This window comes from Achroia grisella, unplaced genomic scaffold, assembly GCF_030625045.1.
Source record: "Achroia grisella isolate CSIRO2021 unplaced genomic scaffold, CSIRO_AGI_Agris_v1 utg504, whole genome shotgun sequence".
Taxonomy (NCBI): domain Eukaryota; kingdom Metazoa; phylum Arthropoda; class Insecta; order Lepidoptera; family Pyralidae; genus Achroia; species Achroia grisella.
In genome coordinates, this window is record NW_026712899.1 from 225,612 (window position 1) to 247,429 (window position 21,818).

Sequence of the window (21,818 nt, forward strand, 5' to 3'; positions counted from 1 at the left end):
ACTGGACGGTGGGGAAAGAAATATAATATAAAAAAATATACGTTCATAAACGGCTAAAATATCCTATATGAATAAACTACCTTTTCCCCGCGGCTTCGCTCGTGTTAATTTATCCCCTTGGGGGTGGAATTTATGAAAATCCTTTCTTAGGGGATGCCTACGTCATAGTAGCTTTATGCATGCAAAGTCTCAGCCCGATCGGTTTAAAATTGACAAAGTTTCATACAAACTTTCATCCCCTATTTTATCCCCTTGGAGGTAGAATTAATCAAAATCCTTCCTTAGCGGATGCCTACGTCATAACATCTACCTGCATGCCAAATTTCAGCCCGATCCGTCCAGTGGTTTGCGCTGTGAGTTGATAGATCATTGTCAGTCACCTTTGAGTTATACATATATAGATGATTTTTGAATTTGTATTTGAAAAAGAATCGTCTAAATCGGAACTGTATACTCTATGATTATTCATCCAGATAACATCCGTTCGAAAGAGTGGTCGATGGCAGGCTTTACCGCAACCGAGGGATCATAAAACCACGAAACTTTATTAGGCGTGCGGGTACTCAAATATGTCGACACTGTGATTGATACGAAATATTATATATAGGTAGTTACTTTGTAACAAATATTTCTCAACACAATAATGTTTCTGTCGAAAGATTTACTCGCAGATGTTGAAATGCTGTGACCTTTCTACATCATCTTTGTCGATTCCTCAAAGCTGAGGGCCATGACCACCAGGAATGTTTCAACCAATATTCTCCAGGCATCCCTAGCTAGTGTCGAGAGGATATCCGACTGCATATTTCGCTTGATATATTGTAATGGATGAAAACTGTGATTGTTACAGCCTATGCTGTAAATAATATAAATGACGTAGTGGAGTAACTTGAAACAGTCATGCTCGCTATACAGTTCAAACTTGTGGCGGCGTGGTGGGCCAGGTCAATATGGTTGAGTGCAATAATGGCTGGCTCATCCGTCATACACGTGAACGGGTGCTGCTTGTGGGGACTGGTCTGTTCAGGTTGCGAACACTGATTAAACTTTTTGCTTTTGAAATAGCATATGCTGGTGGTCATTCTATTCTCCCAAATTTGAATTTAGCAATGAATCTGTATTATTGTAAACATGTACAACATTTATTTGAAAAGAATACGAGCTGAGTTTCTTGTCAGTTCTTCTCTCGTAATCATTCAAAACTAATCTACCATTTGTCATATCATAAGAGTCTGAAAATAGACGTACATGAATAAAGATATTTTAAATTTGAATTTGAATCAGTCCATTGCGCAGGTGTCCTGCCTTTGCCCCTTCTTTCGTCCACGTGGATTATACATTTTTCCAAATTATCTGGTCCCTGACGGGTCACGTCACCAAACAAAGTTAGCAGACGCTGGGAGCACGCATTAGAGAGACAAGTTCTGATACCTTGTTGTTACCTTCCTATACATATACATATATGTAGATGTTCGGAAATGCGGATATAATAGCAGTAACATATAAGGTCAATGGAGATGCGGAAATACTTAGTCCTTATGCTCTTTATAATATGGTTGAATATGTATATATGTATAATGATGACTGGCCCCTCCATTACACTTGTGGGCTGCAGGGGGAAGGGTTTGTAAGTAATGTGGACTGATGATCTCATTGCTAGCATTGCACAGTCAGGTTGACCTGCACGAGGATCTCCCTGTAAACCGTCGTGATAAATTCCTGGCGAATTTGCCACGATGTGCTAACTGACCTGACCTCATGTTCATCTTATCATCCTCCACTGGTGCCCCGCCAGCGTAAACTGTTATCGCAGGAGGGTGCATCAATCCATACTCTATTTTACTTAAAATAAAAATTCCTCTATACTACACTATCTTAATACAATCTCCGTTTGAATTGACGTTTCCGTTTGAAAAAACCCCTATGGGTGTACCCTATAATTCAAACGGAGATTGAAATTACGACGGCCCAAGCCGAAGTTTAAACCTCTAGTGATGTCCTCAGACTAAAGTTGTACCCTCAGCAGGAGCTCCTTAAGTCCTTCCGCAGGTTTGGAGTGCCATTTGCACTCACCTATCGTTCGGTGGAGCTGTGAAAAAACAATCTATGTCAAATCAGGATAGTTTTTGTAATCTAAAACTTTGGACCAAATTTCTTTGTCCGGCTTCAGTTAAGTAAATATTTTTGTGCGTAATAAACAGTTATTATTAATTTTTAATGTTCATCAGTTATGTTATAATCTGGAACATTAAACTACATTCTGATAGAGTAAGAGCAGAGTTCCTTGGCAGTACTTCTAGGCTACGATCTACATTCCAAATTGTCGGTAGATTAGAATGCATCTCCGTAAGACCTTAGTACCTTACATACATTAATTTTTTTGTACATACAATTAGGAAATATCACAGGATCATATCACGTTTAATTTATTTCTGTTGAGTTCCCAACATTTCGGGAGTGTTTCAACCGCCATGATCACGGGTAGATTAAAGAAGTCGTCATAAAAAAGTATATAATAATAATAGATAGATAGATAGATAAAGTTTTTATTCACGTTAAAAGGCACACACAAACAAAGAATTGTATAATAATAATCTCAGGACAATTCACACAACGCCATCTAGTCCCAAGTTAAGCTAGCTAAAGCTTGTGTTACGGGTACTAGATAATTGATACAAGTACATAGATATTTTTTTCGTAAATATATACATATTATACATAGAAAACACCCAGACCGATACAAACAATCATACTCATGAATACAAACGTTTGTGCCGTGCGAAGAATCGAACTCGCGACCATCGGATAGTAAACCGGTGTGCTAAACCACTAGACCACCGAGGCTGTCAATTTGACAAAATAGTCTCTGCAAAATTTATACAAAGCAAAGTTGACCACCGAACGCTTGACCATCGAGGTCATAAAATTAATTTTTGATTTGATTTGATAAGAAGTAGGTTAGAATTTTTTGGACAATTTCCATGGTATTGAGATACAATATTTATTTTTTCAGACCCCAAAATAATATTGCGCGGAGTCAACGGGGAATTCAAGTCTGGTCAGCTGACCGCCATACTGGGGCCTTCGGGAGCTGGGAAAAGCACTCTATTGAATATCCTCGCTGGATACAGGTAAGTCAGCATTTACAGTCTCTACCCGTGTCTCTACTTCTATATTTTTTTATTTACTTATACGAGATTGCTTTTAGGTATAGAATCGCGTTTAGATATGCACATTCTTACGAGTTCTGTTGGACCAGACCTTAGGTTCCAAGACGTTGATAAATTACGTAATAATAGCTGATAATATTGACTTCATCCTCGTGTCGACTATTGGCTCTGCGGCGAGATATTGCATCTCTGTGCATTTTCTACCGCATATATCACGGGGAGTGTTCTGAGGAACTGTTCGGATTAATACCAGCTGCTGAGTTTCACCACCGTACCACCCGCCAGAAACTAAAATACCATCCTGATCATTTGGATGAATGGCGGTCTTCCACAGTGCGGTTTTCTAGAAACTTTTTGCCTCGCACAACCACATTGTGGAATCACCTTCCAGCAATGGTATTTCCGAACCGATACGATATTGAAAAAAGGACCTTTTTAAAAGGCCGACATCGCACTTGCAATTCCCCTGGTGTTGCGGGTGCTCATGGGCGGCGGTAATCACTTACTTACCATCAGGTTTTTTTTTATGGATGATAATGGTATGGTGCACCCGCCTCCGCTAACGGTTTACGCTGGCGGGGCACCAGTGGACGATGATAAGATGAACATGAGGTCAGGTTAGTTAGCCCATCGTGACAAATTTAGCAGAAATTTATCACGATGGTTTCCAGGGGAAACCGCGTGGAGGTCAACCTGACATGGTACATTGCTAGTAACGGGGTCATGAGTCCACATTACTAACAATCCCCTTCCTCCCTTACCATCAGGTTTTTTTTTTTAAATATACAATATCTTTGTTGTACTCAATGCTTTCTGCTTCAGCAGAGTTTATTATGATTTAGCAAGTTTTGATTTTAGTAGGTGTCATTAGAATATAATTATTGAAATATATACATTTTTAGAAATATATACAATTATTTATATAACAAAACATAAGACAAAATTACCGAAGAAACAAAAACAACAAAAATAAAAAAAAAATACGAAGACAATCAAAACAATATAAAACAGAAATAAAAGAACAAAACAAAACAACAATAGAGATAAAACAAAACAAATAACAAAAGATTAAACAAAATAACAAAACGAAAAGCAAAATAAAGACGTTGGTGGTTTGGATGACGATGGTATGGATATGATGATGGTATGAGAATGTTGATGATAGAGGTATGGGAATGTTGGTGATGATGATTATGTTTGATTAAAATGTTTGAGGTTGTGAATGATGTATGATATGTGTGATGTGAAAGTGTCGATGGTTGATTGATGTTTGATGATGGATGGGAGATGGAATGGTTCTGAGACCCGAACCATGCTACAGGCCATCTCATGGTCGAGCCTCGTGGGACCAAACCTCGGACACTCCTTGACGAGATGCTTACCATCAGGTTTTTTTTTTTAAAGGATGATAATGGAATGGAGCACTCGCCTGCGCTAACGGTTTACGCTGGCGGGGCACCAGTGGAGGATGATAAGACGAACATGAAGTCAGATCAGTTAGCCCAACGTGACAAATTCACCGGGAATGTATCACGATGGTTTCCAGGGGGAACCGCGTGGAGGTCGATCTGACATGGTACATTGCTAGCAATGGGTTCATTAGTCCACATTACTAACAATCCCATTCCCCCCCTTACCATCAGGTTAGCCGTATGCTCGTTTGTCTGTGTTATAAAAAAAACGTAGCAAATTCGATGCTACGATAAAATATGGTTGTTATAGAATGGGTTTGCAGGCGTAACCTCTAGAGGTTAAGGTAAACTGGTATGTACGCATAATTGGTTGACATGGTGCTAATTGATATTCTACATTGCTTGTTGCATTAGATTGTTGATTAAGATTTAATTGCTCTATATTTATTTTAAAAAGAAATATATAAATAGCGTTTACATAATAATTGACGACCTCGATGGTACAGCGGTCTAGCACACCGCTTTACGACCGATGGTCGCGGGTTCGATTCCTCGCACGGCACAAACATTTATATTAATGACCTAAATGAATAAAGATATTTTGATTTGTTTTGTTTGGATACATAGATACTATTTTTTTGTATTTATTATTTTATTTTTTATTTTTATTATTTATTAAGTTATATTAGTTTGGGTCTAGATGGCGCTGTGTGAATTGAGAGAGTGAGTGTGAGATATTATTATTATTAATTAACATTTTTTATAGCAAAACCGTGATAATTAAGTATACGGTACTCCTTGAATGATTCTCCATAGAATAGCCTAGAAAATCATACTGAGTTATGTACATGGAGTATGATTTTGTAATGCTGTAGTACACACATGCCGTTTTACCCTTATTGTATAACATTGGTTTAAATAACCTGTATTATTATACTAAACGTACAAAAGTACAAATAAATATTCCTATATATACGGTACATCCGATGGTAAATGGTAACTGTACTCGAATTGCATTTTTTTATATATGATAATAGAATGGTGCACCCGCCTGCGCTAACGGTTTACGCTGGCGGGCACCAGTGGAGGATAAGATGAACATGAGGTCAGGTCAGTTAGCCCATCGTGACAAATTCACCAGGAATTTATCATGATGGTTTCCAGGGAGAACCGCGTGGAGGTCAACCTGATATGGTACATTGCTAGTAATGGAGTCAAGAGTCCACATTACTACCAATCCTCTTCCCACTTCCAATTGCATATTCATTCACAAAAAAAACCTCTTGAAACTTAACGGACTAACCAGTCGTAATTTTTGTCACATAAACATGTTTTGTTACATAAACATGTTTTGTCACATAAACAGTTTTTGTCACAAATGATGGACGAAGTCGCGGGCAAAACTGCGTATTCTGTAATTATTATGTTAGTCAATAATTACCTGTCACAAAGTGGTATCATTGTAGAGATAATGTAATAAAATTGCCACCATGAGATCTTTGTGCGATGTAATAAACTGCTTCAGGATTATTTAACTAACACTAGGTATCATTAAACCGTAAGTGCATTAAGTTATTTAAACTCAAATTAAACGTATTGTGAAGGCATAAAGATATTATTTGCGCAGTCGCTACCAGGAAACGAGACAATGAGTGACGGACCTTACATTGTAATTAATTACATTCTGACACGACTATTATTACTTAATGGAATATAATACTATTATTATTTAACTGAAATTACCCTTAAATAAATTCAAAACAACTGGTAAATCATATTTACTGAGCAAAGCCTACTCACTAAACGATTACTTGAATGACGAGCGTGCATGGCAATAGTTGTTTATGCACGGGATTTTCATTTAGTGTTAGACATAGACACCTATATAAATATATATTGTAAATAAAAAAAAGGTAATTCAATTGAGTTTCTTGCCAGTTCTTCACAATTGGACCTATATACTGAACTGGACGGTAGGGAAAAAATTATAATATGAAATATTTGACGTTCATAAGCGGCTAAAATGTCCTACATGAATAAATGATTTTTGAATTTGAATTTGAATTTAAATTTAATACCTAAATTTGTGTCATGTAGTGTTAAAACTGTACTATAGGGACTAGACAAACAGACATTCTATACACACTTAATAATAATCATGTCTCAGGACAATTCACACACCGTCAACTAGTCCCTAGTTAGCAAAGCTTGTGTTATGAGTACTAGAAAATTAATATAATATATACATAGGCTACACACAGACCGACCGATGCAAACAATCATATTCATGAATACAAATATCTGTACCGTGCAGGGAATCGAATCTACCATATAGTAATTTTTAGTACTGTGACGTGGTCGAGTGGAATGAGTAGTCATGCTCACTAAAATGTCCAGACATGTGGCGGCGTGGTGGGCCGGGTCATTGGGCTCCCTAAAATATGGTCGAGCGCAGTGATGGGTGGCTCATCCGTCATATTCGTGAATGAGTGCTGCTTGTAGGGACTGGTGTGCTCTTATCACTACGATTAATCTTATTGTGTATTTATATTTGACCCTAATAAATTAGTGCTTGTTGGTAGTTTGTATTCATACGTTTCGACTTGTAAATGTAAACTTACAATGATTATTTAAAAGAGCAACACACAAGTTTCTTGCTCGTTCTTCTTGTGATGAGACAGCTTTCCAAATGAGCGGTAGATTAAAAAAAATGTTATGATTATTCAAAAGTGCTTAAATTTGGTTTATTTTAATAAAGGATTTTCTATTCTATTTCATTCTAACGTGAGACTATCGCAAAGTAGCTGGACTACCGTCGCCGTCGAACAGAAAGACAGAAGAACCAGAGTATAAATATTAGCTAAGCACAATGTATAAAATATTTTAATATGCAAGTCGAGTTGAGCTGAAATTCAGGTTCAATTCGAGTTAGGAAGGAAATACTGTTTTTTTTTATTTTACAGCCAGCTACAGCCAACAATATTGCAATAGTTAGACTATTGCAATATTGTTGGCTGTGGCTGGCCTTGACAGCTATACCGAACCATATTATTATTTCTTACATATTTAAAATGAATCCGAGCATTTCTTTTATTTATACCACTTAGGTGGCAAACAAGCATACGGCCCATCTGATGGTAAACGGTTACCGTAGCCTATGGACGCCTGAAACACCAGGGGTGTCACATGCGCGTTGCCGACCCTTAAACTCTTAACATTTTAGACGTCCACTCACTGGCGATTCGAAAATGTCCCAAACAAGGGATTTCCTCTTAAGACCCGGCATTGATTCGTTCCAACTCGAGTTATTACTAGGAGCATTCAATTCGAGTTTACTGGAATTCAGCACAACTCGAGTGAGTTACTCGAGTTGACACCAGTCAGCAAAAGGTTAGAGAAGGGAGCATGTTTTTTTTATCTGTAATTTTTACTGAACTTAACATATGCAATTATAATTTCAGAGTGAACGGAGCCAGCGGCCATATATATACCAATGGTGAACCTCGGAATCTTCGTCAGTTCAGGAAACTGTCCCGGTACATAATGCAGGAGGACTTGCTGCAGCCCTACATCACCGTGCTGGAGGCGATGTCCATCGCCGCAGACCTGAAGCTTGGTAGTGCTATTACTGAACAAAAAAAAGTTGTCGTGGTACGTGACCATTTTTGTAATAGATGATAATAAACTAATGTATTCTTAGGGGGGGAAGTGAATAGTTAGTAATATGGACTGATAATCTTATTGCTAGCAATGTACCATGTCTACGTGGTTCTCTCTGGAAACCATCGTGATAAACTCTTGTTGAATTTGTCACGATGGGCTACCTGACTTGACCTCATAGTCATCTTATCATTCTTCACTGGTGGCTCGCCAGCGTAAATCGTTACTACAGGCGGGTGCACCTTCCATTATCAAATTTCTTGGCTAGCGGTTGCAATCTCACGTAAAGATTTTTAATAAATTTTTTTCTATGTTACTCTTATTAATATTTTCTTTGTTTTCGTTTAATCCTTACCACTCAGTTCAAATTATATCAAATTATACTCTGAACTATTTACATTATTTTTATTATACACACACCGCACAGACCAATAATATTGCTCTTTTTATTTTATATTTATTTCAATTATTATTTTCACGTACCCTCAAATGGGTTAAAGCTGAAAATCAGTGTTTTGTTCCCTGAACAATGTTCCACGCTGAGCTTCGATCTTTTTGTATTGCTACAGATCACACATAATAACACAATTTTATATATCTTATGTCGTACTATTCTTATTAACATGTTGTGTGTGATTAGTAACAAACAAATAAACGATATATCTATCTATCTATCTTCCATAAAATAATGTCCCTCCTAATCCTAAGCTAACAGTTTACGCTGGAGTTGCACCAGTAGAGCATGCTAGGATGAGCACGAAGCATTAGCATAACGTGGCAAATTACCAGGAATTTATCACGATGGTTTTTTGGGAGATCCCTGTGGAGGTCAACCAGATATTGTACATTGCTAGCATTGGGGTTGTTACTCCAAATTATTAACAATCCATTTACTCCAGGCAACAGTTATTTGGTGTTTATTTGGACACTTTGAACAAATTTCGACCACAACTGCTGGCTGTGCCGCGCGGGGCCACACACTAGGCAAAGCACCGGTCACAAGAGCACTGCGTACATTAAATCATATAACGGAGCAAATAGATCTATTCTCTTGTTCTCTGAATGAGTTCACGAAGATCGCTTTATTTATTATAAGTTACAATTAATTTAAAAAATAATGTTTGCTGCACTATTGTATTAGGCTAAGACCTGTAAAAATAGATGTAAGTGTGGAAAAATAAATAAATAAAAAAAAATTGTTTTGCGTAGTTGCTTTGAACGTAGCTACTGGACAGAAAACTTTCCGTTTGTAAAGCACATTATTCTATAGCCAAATTTATTGCCTATGTGTTATTCTGATGTATTAGCTATTTTATTATAAACTTTCATTAAAATCCATTCAGTAGTAACAAGCGTTCCATCCATCCATGCTCACAAACATTTGTAATATTCATAAGATTATTTGAAAAATTACTAGGTTCAATATTTTTCAGTAATATGTAGGTACATCATAGAGTAAATAACAAAGTTTTGTTATTGTGGCGCCGTATTGTAAATTAGTATGATTACATATCCAAATATAACCCACGTAACCTTATAATTGTCATATGCCGTGGCATAATTCTTGCAATTTAAACTCGATTATCATAACATATCACATTTAGCTAGCTCGACCTTCTGACTAACTGCCTGTTGTTTGGAAAACAAAGTGTATGGTTTTATTTCATTTGACATGACACTTTGTTTTTAGCAATACTCTCTTTGATAAGGTTATTTAAAAGAGATTGCTTTACTAATAAGATTGGTGTCTGTACCCTCTTCTTAATTTATTGTTATATTTTTCAATGTATCACGGCATATTTTGTATAATTATAATTTATTTAGTGTAGTATAAGCATCATAATTTGTTTAACTTATATATTTTCGGTTGGGGGCCTGGTGATCTGTATTACAGGTTATGCCTATCTCAGACACCAGCTCCTCACAGCAAATCGATTAAAATAATAAATTTAAGTATTTTACCATAAAAAATACTACATGTATTGTTGCCATCATGTTTGTGAGGAGAAATAAATTATTATAAAAAAAAAAAATATAGCATATGCATATTCATATAATTGACTAAATATTGGATTACAATTAGAACGTACATATAGCCTTAAAGTTGCCAACCGTCCTATTTTCCCAGGACATGTCCTAGTTTTCAAAGTGTCCTGTGAAGTCCTGAATAGTTATTTGTCCTGGGTTTTTAAAATACGCGCGCCTCTTAATTACTGATTGTCAACAGTATAATTTTATCAAATACTTTTTATTAAAAACTTAATATTAGTTACTTGAATATTACTACATATTAATATAACTATTGCAACACTATTACTGCGTTCTGTTTTTAAACTGGATAGTAATGGTTTTTTGAACTTTCTATCCTGGTTTTTTAAACTTTGGCTTGTCAACCCTAGCATACCAATAATATAAAATATTCATTCATTCATTCATTCATAATTTAAGAGCTACGCTCTTGTCGGTGAAGCTCTTGCCACTTTCCACGATCTTCCATCTTGCTCTTTAATTCTTGATGCGACACGACTCCCATTTTGTCCTCAGTTTGTTTGATGTAGCTATTCCTTGGTCTTCCCCTCCCCCTCTTTCCTTCTATTTTCCCCTCAATAATAATTTTCATGAAATCATCGTGCCGTATCAAGTGTCCTAACATTTTTCCTCGTCTAGTCAGGAGCATTCTAAATTCACTTTCTTAGTGAACTTAACTTGACAGGGTTACCCTGTTAAGTTAAGTTCGTCTACTGTTTGTTTTTTAACTGTAGTATCGTCTCACTGTTTGTTTAAATGTTATTTTAAGGTGGACGAGATTGTACAACTGTTGAGGTTGGGTAAAGCGAAGAACACGCCGACGGAGCGGCTCTCTGGTGGTGAGAAGAAGAGGCTGTCCATCGCCCTCGAGCTGCTCAACAATCCTCCAGTTATATTCCTCGACGAACCTACTACGTAAGTTCTCCTTTTTTTATAACACAGGGGACAAACGAGCATGAGACTCACCTGATGGTAAATCATTGCGGCAATGAGCACCCGCAACAGTAGGGGAATATCCAGTGCATTGTCAGCCTTTTAAAAAGGAATAAGTTCTTTTCTTAAAGGTTTCAATATCTTATCGGAAATACCATTGCAGAAGGTGATTCCACAATGTGGTTGTGCATGGCAAAAAGGTTCTAGAAAGCTACACTGTGGAGGACCGCCTTTCATCCAGATGATCAGGATGGTATTTTAGTTTCTAGCGGGTGGTACGGTTGTGAAAATCCGCAGCTGGTAGTATCCCTGCTGTATTGGGGTCCATATATACATTATGTAGCATGTTGATGAGGTCCACAAAGTGTGACGTAGTGTGACAATAGCTGCCTTTACGCGTACGCTCTTTTACGTGGAAATCGCCTTTCACACAGAAAAGAGTGAAATATAAACCAAGAACGAGAAAGAACGCGCGCGCCGCCATCTCGGGCATTCCCGCGTTTTTTTGTCAAATACAAATTAAAATTAAAATTAAAAATTTTAATTAAATTAAAATCAAAATTAAAAAATTAATGTAGGACGTTTAAGCCGCTTATGAATAACAAATTTTTCAAGTAAAATTTTTACATTACAATTTAAATTTTTTCCCTACCGTCCAGTTCGGTATATAGATCCAATTGAGAGGAACTGGCAAGAAACTCAATTGAATTACTTTTTTCTTTTAAAGCCAGTTTATTTACAATTTATATTTATACAAGTGTGTATGTCTAACATTAAATGAAAATCCAGTGCATGAACAACTATTGCCAGGCACTCCAATTGTCCGTATTTTAGCGCCATTTTGTAATAATTAAATATTTTTTCCGACCGATTTTGACGGGACTTTTTTTGGCAAGTAGCTGATGTAATAAGGACTAACTTAGGCTACTTTTATTTTAGAAAAAAAAGTTAAATTCCACAGGGACGAAGTCGCGGGAGCAGCTAGTGGAAAATAATATGTGTGTAATATCAAATTATTATTATAGAACAAGTCTGTTACATCTAGAAATTTCCTTAACAAATGACGTACGTTATTTTGACGACAAATTCAAATAAGGTATATCAATGACTTTCATTTACAATAATAATAATTTTATCTGTAGGTAAATAATTATTAAAATATTCAATAGCAATGAAATATAAATGGAGACTGAATTTGATTAAAATTATGAAATAACCAACATTCATTTAAATTCAAATTCAAAATATCTTTATTCATGTAGGTCTATTACAGACTCTTATGATATGTCAAATCTACCGTCAGTTCGGAATAATATCGAGATGAGAAGAACTGACAAGAAACTCAGCTCGTATTCTTTTCAAATAAATGTTGTACATATTTACAATAATATAGATTTAATTTAAATTCAAATTTGGTAGAATAGAGTGACTACCAGCATATGCTATTGCAAAAGCAAATAGTCTAATCATTGTTGGGATTGTGACTACCTAAATATGAAATTTGTTAAATCGAATGTGCCTAATATTGGTTATAATGAAACAGTCTAGGTACAAAGGTTTGAAGGAGTAGGCACGTCTGAGTTAAATGAATAAATGATTTATCTCATTCAAATTTATCATTTCATTCATTCAAAACATTAAAACAAATACAAGGCAAGATTCCGCGTTGAAATTTAGCAATACTCGTATTAATAACGAGCTGTTCCCGCGACTACGTCCGAGTGGAATTTAACTTTATTTGTCTAAAATAAAAGTAGCCTAAGTTACTCCTTATGACATCAGCTACCTGCCAAAAAAGTCCCTTCAAAATCGGTCCAGTCATTTCATAGATTAGCCGGAACAAACAGACCGACAGACAAAAATTGTAAAAAATATTATTTTCGTGTATGTACCGCATTTATATTCATATGCATGTAGTAAAAACGGTTATTGCAATATTACAAACAGACACTCCAATTTTATTTATATATTTAGATAAATTAATTCAAAGTGCACGGAACGTCCATGCTTTAAACTTGGAATATATAAATAAATAACCTTGTATAACTCAGAGTTATAAACTAAACCGAGTTTATATTATTGTACCAAATATAGAAATAAATTGTAGCAAGGTTTTGTGGTACCAATCATATGTAAATGTATTTTCTTTATAAACATAATTTATTTAAACTAAGTCCTACAAATATTAATTAGTTATATTTTATATATAAAATTCTCATGTCACAGTTTTCGTTCCCATACTCCTCCGAAATTCTCATGAAATTTTGTGAGCGTATTGAGTAGGTCTGAGAATCGGCCAACATCTATTTTTCATCCCCCTAAATGTTAGGGGTAGTCCAACCCTAATTTTTTTTTATTTTAAGGCAAAAAACGTTTGTCGGGACAGCTAGTTACATATAAAAATAAATATTTGTCGCTCGTAGGTAGCGAACTCGTCATTGTTTGATGAAATTAATTTATGTATTATAAATGTGATTCTATTATAATATAATATATTTATTTTTCTTCACAGAATCATACATAATATAGAGTGCTGCAGAGCCTTTGAGGCATGTAAAATTCTATGCAAAAATACAGATTTGTGGAGAACTGGTGCCTGTACTAGGTATCCGAAGAACCTGTATCACGGGTCACCAGGTCCATGTTCCTAGTTACCAGGGGCAAATGCATAAGTTAATTTTAAACTTTCGTGTTTAATATACATTATTTAAATTATTAACCGGGTCTTAACACGTTGAAATAATGAATGAATGAATGAATGAAACTCTTTATTGTTCCTCTCACAGAAAAAACAATTACATATACAATTATGTATAAAATGAAAAAAAATATATAATTAAATAAACAAGACAAAGTAACAATGGGCGGCCTTATCGCTAAAAAGCGATAAATAATTTAACACGTTAGAATAGTCGAAACGTCGAGAGAGGTAAATACCTTTATTTGACTTAAAATTATTCGTGTTAAGACCCGGTTAATAATTTAAATAATGTAAATGCATAAATAGGCAAATTATTTTTTTACCCGGGACAAATAAAAGAAAATTATATAGTGATATTATTTTTTTTATATATATATTTGAGGAGCAAGTCAGCTGTAACATATTTTTATTGGTTACTAGCTACTCGCCCCGGCTTCGCACGGGTGTACATATATTATATATACATATATAGCTTCCTCTTGAATCACTCTATCTATTAAAAAAGCAGTTTCATAATCCGTTGCGTAGTTTTAAAGATTTAAGCATACATAGGGACGGACAGACAGCGACAGCGACTTTGTTTTATACTATGTAATGATAACATACTTACAAAAATTAATACGATTGTAATCGTAATGAAAAACAGTCATCGCTTTTTATTAAATTACGCAACTTTCAAACGTTTGAAAGTTGCGTACGTGAGTATTTTAGTCTAGGGTTAATCGATTAATTTAATAATAAAAAACGGAGTACGGTTCGAATACGGGACAGACTCAGTCCCGCCGGGACATTTTAAATTTTAAAAGAGCAACACGCAAGTTTCTTTTTCGTTCTTCTTGTGATGAGACAGCTTTCCGAACGAGCGGTAGATTAAAAAAATGTAATGACTATTCAAAATTGCTTCAGTGTAAGTTTATTTGAATAAATGATTTTCTGTTCTATTCTAAATGATTTTCTATTCTATTCTATTCTATTCTAAGCACAAACATTTGTATTCAAAAATACGAGTATTTACAAAATATCTATGTACGTCTATCTAGTACCCATAACACAAGCTTTAGCTAGCTTAACTTGAGTCTAGATGGCGCTGTGTGGGAAACGACCTCGGTAAGAGGGGCTACCCCCGGCTGTGGTCTGAGCACATCTCCCCTCTTAAGGAGCCTTTCCTTAAGACCGACTTACCCCCGGCTGTGTCGCGGATTCGATTCCTCGCACGGCACAAACATTTGTATTCATGAGTATGATTGTTTGTATCGGTCTGGATGTTTAGTATTTACAAAATATCTATGTATATGTATCAGCTATCTAGTACCCATAACACAAGCTTTAGCAAGCTTAACTTGAGTCTAGATGGCGCTGTGTGAATTGTCCTGAGATTATTATTATTTTACGAAAGTTCTCATCTCCCCTCTTAAGGAGAGGAGATGGCAACCCCCCCGACAGAAGTACGGTCGGCCGGTGTATTATTATTATTATTATTAAATACGGGACGTCTGGCAACACTGTAACGTGAATGTGTGTGACAGTGGTCTGGACGACGTGTCGTCTTCTACGTGCGTGTCGTTGCTGAAGCGGGTGGCCCGCGGTGGGAGGACGGTGGTGTGCTCGGTGCACACGCCGTCTGCGCGGCTGTTCGCACAGTTCGACCTGGTGTACGTGGTAGCAGGCGGCCGCTGCGCCTACCAGGGCTCCGCTGCCGCCTTAGTGCCCTTCCTGCGGCAGCTCCAAGTGCCCTGTCCTACCACGCACAATCCGGCAGACTTCGGTGAGTATGCTCTAGTACTGTTGTAACTTTTTGAAGTGTGGGAACTAGGTACTCTGGTACCTAATGTTTACAATATCCTACAAAGCTGTTCTTAATAATAATCGAAATTAAAGTATCTTCATTCATGCAGGTCTTTTGCAGACTCTTTTATATGATACTAGCTACTCTCCCCGGCTTCACCCGGGTGTACATCTTCATCTTGAATCACTCTATCTATTAAAAAAAACCGTTGCGTAGTTTTAAAGCATGCATAGGGACGGACAGACAGCTACTCACTCTTATCAATCTCCATACATAGTTATAACAATATAGAATAAAGCTTAGTTTAGGATGAATACAGTAAAAACCAGAATGTTCTATTCTCTAATTGAAATTTTTAATCAGCAATTACAAGTAATAATAAGAAAACAGAATAATTCTTACAGCGTGATCGAGTTCCAAGCTAACAAAAAAAAACAATCTTAGATGCTTTTTTTTGTAAATACAAACATACATAGAAAACACCCAGGCCAATACTCATGAACACAAATGTTTGTACTGTACGAGGAATCGAACTCGCGACCGTCCGAAGTAAGTGTACTAACTGACTTGACCTCATGCTTACTACGACCGCTAGCGCAGGCGGGTGCACCATTCCGTTATCAACGAAATTCTTGCTCGGCTGACCTTCTCTAAACACCAACCTTTGCTGTAACTTGACCAATAACTTCCAATTTCAGTTATAGAAGTATCTAGCGGAGAATATGGTCCCCACACCGACAGAATGGTGACGGCAATAGACAACGGCCGGTGTCAGAAGTGGCGGCAGACAGAAGAGGAGGCAGACCACTCCCAGGATATGGAGCTGGAGCAGCTGAACTCTGGCGGCGTGGAGAAACACAACTTCAAGCACGGCAGCACCGCGTGCCAGCAGTTCCACATACTGCTGCGGCGGATGTTGTTACAGACTGTTAGAAATAAGGTTATTATCTTATTGAATAATAATTATTAGGGAAAATAGCTAGAATATACTTTATTTGTAACACACAGTAAAGAAAAAGCTATAAACAATATATTAAAGGACAAATTATTATAATTAAGTTAGGTATTATTAGGTTGGGGACGAAAGTGGGGGAACAAAAACTAAAGGACTCAATTTGCCAGAAAAAAGATTCAAATGTCTTATATTATATGTCTTTGTAAAAAACCTTGAAGAATTTATAAATGATAATAATGTTTTTGTAGAAAATATCTAACTTACAATTCATAGCGCTGACAATGTTATGTGATTGAACGGAGAATGTGCGTAGCGGTTTCTATGTTGATTGTCGCATGCCTAATCCTTGTTAATGTAAATCTAATTAAAACAATATTTGTTTAAAAGTGCAACACACAAGTTTCTTGCTCATTCTTCTTGTGATGAGTCTGCATTCCGAATGAGCGGTAGAATAAAAAAAATGTGACTATTCAAAAGTGTATATTACGTTTATTGAAATAAAGATTATTTCTATTTCTAATATAATAATCTGTGCTTACAACGGGTATAGGAGGCTACCAACAATAGGGGCGGAGCTGCAATGAAAAATATTGCAAAAGGTGGTAATGAAACGCAGACGAAGTTGTGCCAGCTAGTATATATGTATATAGTGTTAATTTTATATATATTAGTGGTATTCGGTGGTAATAATTTCGTCACCTTTTCTTCACCCCGCGTTAAAGTCGCTGGTTCAGGTCGTTTACAAATATACCTCTGCCGATGCCTATTATCTAATCACTTTTGTGTACACGAAATAATAAATAATATATAAAATTGTCCCTATACTCACCCCAAATACACCAAAAATCCGCCAATTTGCACCAAGTTTTTAATATGACCGCCGTAACCGCTGTTCGTTCCCGCGATCGAATCTGTCACTAGTGTTGCGCGCCGCGTCCGCCAGAGGGCAGGATTTTTTCATATCCCCAACATTAAGACTTTATAGGGACGTATATATACATTTATAGTGTAGGTGTGTTGTGGTATGTTGAAGGTGTAGTGCCGCGAAAAATGACAATAATTGCAGGAAAATTACACATATAGCTATATATATGTATCTGTATATAGTTAAAAAACCCGCATCTTAGTTTTTTTTTAAAGAGAAATGCGGGCAGCCTGAAAATCAGCGCTGTACCTGAAAATATGCGCAACAGCTGAGGCAGCCCCAATAAATAATACAATTTACAATAAGACACAACATAAGAAATAAATAATAACATAGAATGTAAATTAATTTACATTCTATTTTATTTCTTATGTTGTGTCTTATTGTAAATTGTTTATATTCTATTTTATTATTTATTTCTTATGTTGTGTCTTATTGTAAATTGTATTATTTCTATTCTATTCTATTCTATTTTGATTGCAGGGCTATTTATGGCTACGGGTGTGCATGCATTTGTTCCTGGGGGCTATAATAGGGCTCCTATTCTGCAACATGGGCTACGATGCCTCCAAGACTATCTTCAATTTTGGCTTCTGCTACGCTTGTATAATAGCGATGCTGTACATACCCATGATGCCAGTGCTCTTAGCATGTAAGTTTTTTTAATATTTACTAGTTTTTACATTAGACCTCGCTCGCATTTATATCTAATTGCATTTCTACTATTATCTAAATTTAAACCGCTAACTAAGATATAATGAGTTTATGCAAATATTAAAGAAGAAATTTTGAAGAAATTCTGCAGTTTTTTTGGATTTATTATTTTAATGAATGATTCGAAATTAATCTCTTGGAATTAAACAAAGAATAACTCACTTTTCCTTTTATAAGATTAGTATTTGCTAGATAGATAGATAAGATTTTTTTTTGTATCTGTAAATAAAAACAATTTTTTTTTTCTTTACTAAAATCCCAGGACATTCACACAACGCCATCTAGTTCCAAGCTAAGGCACTTTTCCTTTTATAAGATTAGTATTTACTAGATAGAAAGATAAGATTTTTGTTGTATCTGTTAATAAACTATTTTTTAATTTTTTTTTTATTAATATCCCAGGACAATTCACACAACGCCATCTAGTCCCAAGCAGAGCCTGTGTTATTTGTAGACAACTGATACAAATACTTAGACATACCGTTTCTTAAAATACAAACATAGATATTACTCAGACCGACACAAACAATCATACTCATGAACATGCTTGTACTGTGCGAAGAATCGTACCCGCTACCTTCAGAATTAAAGCGTCGTGCTCAACCGCTAACCACTGAGGCCGTCAAATATGTCTACTACGTATATTAATGTAAATAATTCCCGAACGAGCGGAAGAATAAAAAAAATGTGACTATTCAAAAGTGTATATTACGTTTATTTACTGAAAATGTGCTCAACAGCTGAGGCAGCCCCAATTTACATTGTATTTTATTATTTATTTCTTATGTTGTGTCTTATTGTAAATTGTATTAATAAAATAAACAATTTTCTTTCTTTCTTTTCAGTCCCAAAAGAGGTGCAGCTAGTCAAGAGGGAGTACTTCAACAGATGGTACGGTTTGAAGGCGTACTACGCGGCGCTGGTCGTCTCCAGAACACCCGCTACCATCTTCTTCAGTCTTCTATACTTGGTGCTCACGTATCCCATCACGTCGCAGCCGCTGGAGCTGCACAGGGTTCTGATGTTCGCAACTATATGCGTCACAGTTGCTCTGATATCCGAATCTATGGGAACGGTCATATCATCTACTCTGAGTGTTGTTGTGAGTTATACCAATTTTTTTTAATGTTTTTTCTGACAGAAAAGGACTAAATAAATGTTATTATAAGTAAACTAGCTTTTCCCGCGACTTCGTCCGCGTCGAATTTAGCTTTAATTTTATAAAATAAAAGTAGCCTAAAGAACTAAAAATTATTTTGTTAGTCTTAATTTATTCGTTCCACTGATAGGTTCAAATAAATAGGTGCCGCTGTCTGTCCGTCTCTATGTATGCTTAAATCTTTAAAACTACGCAACGGATTTGGAAGCGGTTTTTTTAACAGATAGATAAATTCAAGAGGAGGGTTTACATGCATAATACATGTATACTCGGGCGTAGTCGGGGCGAGTAGCTAGTAGTATAGCTAATAGGTAGTATATACATATATATTTGTTGTCAGAATTCGGTATTCTTGGGCCCTGCGCTGAGCGTGCCCCTAATGTTGCTGGCAGTGTATGGATTGGGCGACGGTGACCTGCCGCCGCCCATCATCTGGAAGCTGGCGAGGTCGTGCTCCTACCTGCGGTACGGGATGGAGGGGCTGGTGGCCGCCGTGTATGGAGAGAGGAAGGAAGATCTCGTGTGTCCTGATGATATAGACTACTGCCAGTACAATAACGTCGCGTAAGTATCATCATCTCCACCACCTCCACATCATTATCATCATCACCATCATCATCATCATTATCACCATTGAACCTTGACACTGACCATGCTTCTTGGAAGATGCCATTCGGGCTGAGGGGATTTTTAGTAGTAGTAGATCCATCGTCAATACCTCTCGTGTCGACTAAATCAAACTTCCCAACGAAAATTTGTAACTTTTCTTCTATTAATAATTTAGGATAAATATTGGCTTCAGAGAATATTTTACTTAATCACATTTTTAATAAGAATTAATAAGAACCATATAATTCTATATGATTCTTATTTGAATTCTTAAATATATTTTCGTTAATCAACTATTTAATATTAACATTAACTACTGAAGTAAAATATTATTTATTCCTTATACAGTTTGATTGATCTTTAATCGTTATTATGTCTTTCGAAATTGTATCTTCAATAAGCTTTATAATTAATTTACAAGTTTCTTATGTAATAATCTTTTATTTATTAATATTTATTTCAATATTTTCCTGTGTATTATATAATACTGTTTCACATTTACATGACATTTATTTATATTTCGCCTAATTTAAAAAAAATCTTTTGTAAATTATAGGTTATGTGTTATAATGATATATAAGCTATATTATTCTTATTATTATTATTATATGGCTATAATAAATTCTGATGTATAAGCTATATTATTTTAAAGTTTCATCACAATCCGTTCTTATATTTTTGCGTGAAAGAGTAACAACATCCATTCATATTTACACACTTTCGCGATTATAATCATAAGATTTTGTTATGATTATATCATTAACACAAGCAACTCCACGGTATATACCTAGTAATATATATAAATTGCATTTCAGCGATTTCGTGAGACTGATTGGTATGGCGGGGGTGTCGTTCTGGTTCGACTTCGGTGTCCTGGTGGTGATACTGTTGATCATGAACTTCGCCGCGTACTACCTGCTGCGGCAGAGGCTCTCGCCCAACTACGCCTTCAGAGGCATCAGGCTCATTGGCAACTTCATCAAGAACAAGATGAGCATCTCACGCCAATGATATCACTATACTACATATCATCATTATCATTATCACTACCATTATTATCACTACCATTATTATCATTACATAGTGTAAAACAAAGTCGCTGTCGCTGTCTGTCCCTATCTATGCTTAAATCTTTAAAATGACGCAACGGATTTTGAAGCGGTTTTTTTAATAGATAGTGTGATTCAAGAGGAAGTTTTATATATATAATACATGTACACCCGTGCGAAGCCGGGGCGAATAGCTAAAACAGCATCAAAATCCGTTGCGTAATTTTAAAGATTTAAGCATACATAGGTACAAACAGACAGACAGCGACACCGACTTTGTTTTATACTATGTGATGAAGTAAGTAATGAAATCCGAATCCTTATAGCATATAATTCCATAAAATATACATATTTGTCACGGTTGTCTCTTATTGAAGAAAGAGGACTATGTTCAACATACCTGTGTAAGCGATAAGTCAAAACATATACATAGATTTTAAAAAAATCCTTTCACTTATAGACATTTACTTTATCAGAGAGTAGAGGCTGTATTTTATTTTCAAATTGATTACTTATCCTTGCAATAACTAAACTTATGCAAACTCTGGGTTGGACTCTAGTCTGTGCACCTAATGATTCTGATAAAGAACAAATCCTATAAAGTGATTAAAACTTTACTTAAACCACATGCCACGCGAAGAGAACATCTTCTAATTCTTATAAACGATTTTATTTAAATAGTGGATAAATTAATGAAAATGTAAATTGATTCCTAAT

The 21,818-nt window shown here is 35.9% G+C and overlaps 1 protein-coding gene across 1 annotated transcript in view; it reads left to right on the top strand.

Annotated features, from left to right (window-relative positions):
• Positions 1-21,111, top strand: part of LOC131846182 (ATP-binding cassette sub-family G member 1-like) — a 76,701-nt gene extending 55,590 nt beyond the window's left edge. The window contains exons 3-11 of the mRNA XM_059195424.1: positions 3,014-3,131; positions 8,044-8,233; positions 11,040-11,185; positions 15,431-15,669; positions 16,389-16,630; positions 18,054-18,222; positions 19,130-19,386; positions 19,784-20,007; positions 20,868-21,111. Coding sequence (XP_059051407.1) covers positions 3,014-3,131; positions 8,044-8,233; positions 11,040-11,185; positions 15,431-15,669; positions 16,389-16,630; positions 18,054-18,222; positions 19,130-19,386; positions 19,784-20,007; positions 20,868-21,063 — 1,781 coding nt within the window. The 3' untranslated portion in view covers positions 21,064-21,111. The remainder of the gene's footprint in view (positions 1-3,013; positions 3,132-8,043; positions 8,234-11,039; positions 11,186-15,430; positions 15,670-16,388; positions 16,631-18,053; positions 18,223-19,129; positions 19,387-19,783; positions 20,008-20,867) is intronic.
• Positions 21,112-21,818: the final 707 nt, after the last annotated feature.